The sequence below is a fragment of the Myotis lucifugus genome, unplaced genomic scaffold (genome assembly GCF_000147115.1).
Source record: "Myotis lucifugus unplaced genomic scaffold, Myoluc2.0 scaffold_4, whole genome shotgun sequence".
Lineage (NCBI taxonomy): Eukaryota > Metazoa > Chordata > Mammalia > Chiroptera > Vespertilionidae > Myotis > Myotis lucifugus.
The window spans coordinates 6,304,562-6,312,187 of record NW_005871052.1 but is presented as its reverse complement, the minus strand read 5'-3'; the positions used below and the strand labels follow the sequence as shown (position 1 = coordinate 6,312,187).

Genomic DNA, 7,626 nt, shown 5'->3' with positions numbered 1-7,626 from the left:
AAGCAGCAAGAGAAAGAAAGTCAGTTACCTACAAGGGAGTACCCATACGACTGTCAGCTGATTTCTCAACAGAAACTTTGCAGGCCAGAAGGGAGTGGCAAGAAATATTCAAAGTGATGAATACCAAGAACCTACAACCAAGATTACTTTATCCAGCAAAGCTATCATTCAGAAGTGAAGGTCAGATAAAGAGCTTCACAGATAAGAAAAAGCTAAAGGAGTTCATCACCACCAAACCAGTATTATATGAAATGCTGAAAGGTATCCTTTAAGAAGAAGAAGAAAAAGGTAAAGATACAAATTATGAACAACAAATACACATCTATCAACAAGTGAATCTAAAAATAAAGTGAGGCCCTGGCCGGTTTGGCTCAGTGGATAGAAGGGTCCTGTGGACTGAAGGGTCCCGGGTTCAATTCCAGCCAGGGGCACATGCCAGTTGGGGGCATGCAGGAGGCGGCCAATCAATGATTCTCTCTCATGGTTGATGTTTCTATCTCTCTCTCCTTCTCTCTTCCTCTGTGAAATCAATAAATAAATATATAAAAAAATAAAATAAAAATAAAAATAAAGTGAATAAATAATCTGATGAACAGTATGAACTGGTGATTATAATAGAATCAGGGACATAGAAAGGGAATGGACTGACTATTCTTGGGGGGGGGGGAAAGGGGTGTGGGGGGTTCGGGAAGAGATTGAACAATAATCGTGCACCTATGGCTGAGGACAGTGGGTGGGAAGTGAGGGTGGAGGGTGGGGTGGGAACTGGGTGAAAGGGAGTTATGGTGGGAAAAAAGAGGAACCAATGTAATAATCTGAACAATAAATATTTAATTTAAAAAAAAATATAAAAACCTACAGCAAATAAAATAATTAATGGAAAATCTATAGATGCCATCCCATTAACCAAAAAAACCCATTTTCTTTCTATTGTCACAATAATTTAATATAGTATTGGAGGTTGTGACCAATATTATATAAGACAAGCATTAAGGAAAGGCATAGGTAATGTATGAATTTGAAAAAGACATATATAAATTCCATTACTTGTAGAGAACATAATCATTAAGAGGTGAACCTAATAGACTTTACCAGTCACATTTATTTTTATTTTTTTGTTAATTCTCACCTGAGAATACTTTTCCATTGATTTTTAGAGAGAGAGGAAAGGAAGGGGAGAGACAGAGAGAGAGAAAAACATTGGTGTGAGAGAAACACATTGATTGTCTCCTACATAGGCACTGCAGGGTCTTTGCCTCTGGCCCATTGCCTCCAGCAGGAGCCCCAAATGGGGACAGGGTCTGAGGGCTGATGCTCTATCCACAGAGCCAAACAGGCTAAGGCTAACAGTCCCTTTTAAAAAACTACATAAGTTTAGAAAACTTTCTATATTTATGAACACACAAAAAATTCAAAACTTATGGCACCCTTGCTATAACTAACTAGAAAATTAAATATAAAAAATAAGATAGCCCTTGCCTGGCCGGCGTGGCTCAGTGGTTGAGCATCAACCTAGGAACCAGGAGGTCATTGTTCAATTCCCAGTGAGGGCACATGCCCAGGTTGTGGGTTAGATCCCCAGGAGAGGACGTGCAGGAGGCAGCTGATCAATGATTCTCTCTCTTCACTGGTGTTTCTTTTTTTTTGTTTTTTTAATCCTCACCTGAGGATACTTTTCCATTGATTTTTAGAGAAAGAGGGAAAGACAGACAGAAATATCAATGTGAGAGAAACACATTGATTGGTTGCCTCCTGCACGAAGCCTGACCAGGGCCCAGGGTGGGGAAGGAACCTGCAAAGGAGGTACATGCTCTTGACTGGAATCAAACCTGGAACCCTGTGGTCTGTAGGCCAAGGCTCTATCCACTGAGCCCAACCAACTAGGGCTCTTCATTGATGTTTCTATCTCTCTCTCTCTCCCCCTCCCTTCCTCTCTAAAATTATATATATATATATATATATATATATATATATATATATATATAGAGAGAGAGAGAGAGAGAGAGAGAGAGAGAAAGAGAGATATCCCTTAAAATAATAAGATCTAAAAGTTTTTAGTGTTGGGGTCCAGCCCCAGCGAGTCCAGGGGTTTCCAAAGGTGTGGACGGAGTCGGCGAGGAAGGAAAGACACGGAGGCAGTGTTCAGGTGATCATCATAGCCAGGTTCCTTTCTTTATTCTCCTCTTACATTTGTATTTACCCTATTTGATCTTAATCCTATCCATTCTATTCCAAAGGTTAGGGCGTTTCTTATCTCCATTCCAAGGTTACTCTATTGTTCTATTAAGCTACAAGGAAGTAACTGAAGGAGATTATTCTAAGTAAAGATTATGTAGTTTAAGCGTGATTGTTCGTAGTTAAAGTGATTAACTACCCGCCTGGCACTTAGTTAAGGGGTTTTACTGATAAAAATCCTCACCTGGGGAAACAACCTTTCTCAGAGAGGTGGTCCTGTTTAAAACACATAGCGTTAAGAGTGGGAGCAAACATATTAAGAACAGTATGCCATATATGCCAGGTCCCTTGAAACATCCCTGCAGCGACTGCGTCAAGCAGCAAGGGTGGATCGGCTTCCAGCATTTTAGGAAACACAGAAAGCACAAAATTTTAAAGAGAATATTTTAAAACTCTTTTAAAATATAAAGGAAGTTTTGACTAAATGAAGATATACTAAGTCCACATTTGGGGTGATTTAACTTGATAATTGTACCAATCCACTTCTGCGGGAGGCGGCGGGAACTGCAGCATGCTGCTGGGAGCCATGCAGCTTCCACGGGAGGCGGGCCCACTGTCTCCTCTCTGGGCCTGCACTCGGCCCTCTGTCCCTGTCTGTGTCCGCTCCGGCTCTGGGGGGCCGGCTCAGGCCGGGCGTGGCGATGAAGCAAGCATTCTGCCAGGCTGCTCACACTGCCCACTCTCAGCTGCTGCCCCCTGCCCCCCAGGACTGGGGGACTCCAGCGGGGATGAGAGGACTGGGCGCCACCATCTTGTGGCTATGGGCGCCCCATCTTTAGTGATGAAGTGATGGTTAATTTGCATGTTACCCTTTTATTAGATAGGATAACACTGGTCTTTGCTGATGGACATGGAGATTGCTTTAGAAATGGATTTGTTTTGGAAGTTAACATTGGGAGAATTTTTATTTATTTTTTTTGAAGCAGCTATGATATATTGAGAAAGAAATTTAAACTAAACAACTTTCTCTTTTTCTTTGCAGCAAAGTCACATGGGATTACCATTCCTTAAAAAATGAACATCATACATGTGAAGGGATTTTTTTCTAATGGTAACTCTGAGGCCTGGAGCTGACAAGATGGGCTTAAAGAACCTCCTGCCTCCTCAGCAGATCTGGCTCATTTTAATAGGATTTTCTCTGCTGTCTTTGGCAGAGACATACGGATTCAGTAAATGTGCACAGTATGAATTGGACATTCACCATGTTTTCTGCATTCGGAAGAAGATCACCAACTTGACAGATGCCATTTGTGACATCCCTGGATACACTACTCACCTCAACCTGACACAAAACCAAATTGAGGTCCTTCCTCCCCATTGCTTCACTAATTTGACTGCTCTGGTGGACTTGCGACTGGAGTGGAATTCCATTTGGAAGATTGAGGAGAGGGCCTTTTGGGGACTTGAAAATTTGACCCTTTTAAATTTAGTAGAAAATAAGATTAAAAGTGTGAATAACTCCTTTGAGGGCTTGTCCAACTTGGAAACTTTGCTCCTGAGCCATAATCAAATTACCAATATTCACAAAAATGCCTTTGTCCCTCTTTTAAAATTGAAACACTTAAGTTTATCTAGAAATTTTATTACTAATATTTCCAATATTCTTGAAGCAGTCCAGCATCTTCCACGCCTAGAATACCTTGATCTCACTAACAATAGCATCATCTCCTTGGACCACAGTCCCAGGTTATTGGCCTCACTGACCCAGCTGAGCCTGCAGGGGAACAAACTAATGGAATTAAATTTCTCTGCTTTGTCACTGCCTAATCTGACCACTCTGGATGTCTCTCGGAATAGCAATGGAGTCATCCAGAATGTTGCTCTGGAAACTTTACCCCAGCTGAGGAGCTTGAATCTAAGTGGAACATCGGTAAAACTGGAGATGCTTCCAACCAAACACCTGCAGAATCTAAGGGAAATGGACCTTAGTGCCCGGGAGTTTAGAGGTGGCCATTTAAACTTGAACAGTGTGTGTCACCTCCTCAGACACTTGCCCATGTTACAGGTTTTGATTTTTAGAAAAAAGGCCACTGATTCAGGAGACATAAAACACCTTGCCAACTGTACCAGGCTTTTGTTCTTCGACCTGAGCCAAAATAATAATCTGGTTCACCTCAATGACAGTGAGTTCAATGCTATGCCCAGCCTTCAAAGGCTGAATCTAAATAAGTGCAATCTTTACTTTGTCAACAACCGGACCTGGAGTGTCCTCCAGAACTTGACAGCCCTAGATCTGAGCCACAACAACTTTGAAAGATTTCCAGATTTTGCATTTTCACCCTTGAGATACCTACAATCTCTTTTCCTCTCTAGAAATCCTATCACAGAACTCAATGGTATGGCCTTCTATGGGCTGTATTCTTTGAAGGAGCTCAACTTGGCTGCGTGCTGGATAGTGAAAATTGACAAGTATGACTTTGCTCAATTTCCAAACTTGGAGAGTTTAGACCTTGGAGACAACAATATTAGGACTCTAAAACGCAGAACTTTTCAGTTTCTGAAGAAACTCCAAGTTCTGATTCTCTCCCGGAACCGCCTGAATATTATAGAGACGTATGCATTTTCGGGTCTCACTTATCTCTATAAACTTGACCTAGCAAAGAATATCTTGTCAAATGTTGGGACAGGCATTTTCTTGGGCCTTGAAAATCTAGAAGTTTTGAATCTTAGTTTTAATGAAATTACATATGAAACCACCAGGACCTTGCGATCTCCTCCATTTATGAAGCTCAAGTCTTTGAAACAACTCAACCTAGAAGGACAAATGCATGGGATTCAGGTTGTTCCAACCAACTTCTTCCAAGGACTGAATGGCTTGCAGGAGCTACTACTAGGCAAAAATCCCATGGTATTCTTGGACCATCTCCAATTTGATTCCCTTACTAATCTCACAAAGTTGGATATCTCGGGAACAAAATCTGGAGACCGAAGTCTCTATTTAAATATTTCCTTATTCCAAAAACTCAAAAAACTAAGAATGCTGCGCCTGGAAAACAATAACATTGAGTCACTGACTCCTGGCATGTTCTCTGGCTTAGAAAGTCTTCAGATCTTCTCTTTAAGATTCAACAACCTAAAAGTCATTAATCAAAGTCATCTGGAGAACCTGACGTCACTGATGTTCTTTGATATCTATGGGAATAAACTTCAGTGCACCTGTGACAATGTGTGGCTCAAGAACTGGTCAATAAACTCAGAAAATGTCCATATCCCTTACCTCCAGAGCTATCACTGTCAGCAGCCAAATACCCAGAATTTGTTGATAGATTTTGATGATGCTATGTGTAATTTTGATCTAGGAAAGGTTTACTTCCTCTGCTCCTTCACTCTCATCCTCACAACCATGGTTGTCTCTTGGTTCAGTGCCAAGATAACGTCATCTCTAAGGTATGGGCTCTACATATTTCGAGCCTGGTTCCTGGCCAAGTGGCATAGGACAGAGAAGGAATTCATCTATGATGCCTTTGTCTCTTTCACTGCCACTGATGAACAGTGGGTATATGAAGAGCTTGTTCCAGCCCTAGAAGAAGGTGGCCAGCCCACCTTTAAGCTCTGTCTTCACCACCGGGACTTTGAACCAGGTATAGATATCTTTGAGAACATACAGAATGCCATCAACACCAGCCGAAAAACTTTGTGTGTGGTAAGTAACCACTACCTGCGCAGTGAATGGTGCTGCCTTGAAGTACAGCTTGCCAGCATCAAGATGTTCTATGAGCATGAGGATGTTATCATCTTGATCTTCCTGGAAGAGATCCCAAACTATAGGTTATCCACCTACCACCGACTGAGGAAACTTGTGAATAGGCAGACATTTATCACCTGGCCAGACAGTGTACATGAGAGGCCACTCTTCTGGGCTCGTATTAGAAATGCATTGGGCAACAAATCTGTGGAGAAAGACAATGCACAGCTAGTTGTGACTGGATGACCAGAGGTCTATGTGACCTTAAATCTAATGTTGCCCAAGTTATGTATAGGCTGAGAGTGACTGAATGTACCTGTTGTACAGGGAAAAGGATGAGCTGCTCATGACCATCAGACCTAGGGTAATTTGGTTAATGTCCATTGGACAATTGGAAGAATGAAGGAGGGAGGGCTGCTTGAGGAAGCTTCAAGAACAGTGTCCCCACTCTAGGGGAATGGATATCTGGCAAGTATATCTGTTTTATTAAGGAGAAGACTTGGGAGACAAGTCACCTAAAAGTATGGGGATCAGGAGAGCCCTCCTATGTGCTTGAGAAAATTGTAAAACTAATTTCTCCAAGTCAGTTCTGTGAAGGTAGATAGGATTGGCTCTCTTGCACACTCTCGACTCCAAGGAGCAAGGCCATGCCATTCCCTTTCTCATTCTCTTCCCCCACAGGCAAGTATCCCCCAACCTCTAAGGGACCCCATGAGACTTGCAAACAGGGCAGATTGTCTGCTGCAGCTCGTTCTGGGCTAACCCCCTCAACCTGTCTCCAAGGCCCGCTTTTCTCTGACTTCCCAGTGAGCTAAAGAAGCCCAGCCATTTTCTCTCTCAACTGGCCTGCTCCTCGTTTGGAATGTAAGCAGCCTGGCCGTTTTGTCTCACACTCAGCTGGCACATGCCTTGTTTGGAATGTATCTTCAATAAACCCCATTTTGCTTTACTTTTGTTTTTGTTGACCTTAAAATCTTTTCTGCGTCAACGAAAAGAACTGAGGCCCCAGCCAGGAACCCCAGTCAGTAACACCTTTGTGGCACTGTGACTCAGATTGCACAAACCATAAGTCTTCTGGCCATGAGGCTGGAGAAAGGGCTGTTTTACTCTTCCTTCTTGTCCAGGATTGGGAAGGCAAGGCAGTAGTTCTAGTTAAAGGGGGAGAATTGCCTGCAAGCAGAAAACTAAAGCAACTATGAGTGCCTGGGGATGACCTGGCACCGACGCTATGAGGCACATCTTCCCTCCAGAGTGCAAACAGACACTCTCAGGTGACTGAGGGTTGTTGTGGAGGTGTCTGAGGGTCTCCCTTGTGATGTGCAAGGACTTAATAGGGACTACAGAATACAACTGTAATTAAACTTTGACCCATCTGGTGGGTGCATATAAGGTTTGGTCACAAAACAACAATGAGGTATCACCTCACACCAGTCAGAATGGCTATTATCAACAAATCAACAAATGACAAGTGCTGGTGAGGATGCAGAGAAAAAAGGAACCCTGGTGCACTGCTGGTGGGAATGCAGACTGGTGCAGCCACTATGGAAGACAGTATGGAGTTTCCTCAAAAAACTAAAAATGGAACTCCCATTTGACCCCGTGATCCCACTTCTAGGAATATATCCCAAGAAACCAGAAACACCAATCAGAAAGGATATATGCACCCCTATGTTCATAGCAGCACAATTTACCATAGCTAAGATCTG

General features: G+C 42.7%; 1 protein-coding gene across 1 annotated transcript; it reads left to right on the top strand.

Moving 5' to 3' along the window:
- The first annotated feature begins 3,277 nt into the window (after window positions 1-3,277).
- On the top strand, window positions 3,278-6,869 carry LOC102423532 (toll-like receptor 13). Its single transcript, XM_023763682.1, has one exon. The coding sequence runs from the start codon at window positions 3,284-3,286 to the stop codon at window positions 6,164-6,166; it is 2,883 nt and encodes a 960-aa protein (XP_023619450.1). The 5' UTR covers window positions 3,278-3,283; the 3' UTR covers window positions 6,167-6,869.
- Window positions 6,870-7,626: the final 757 nt, after the last annotated feature.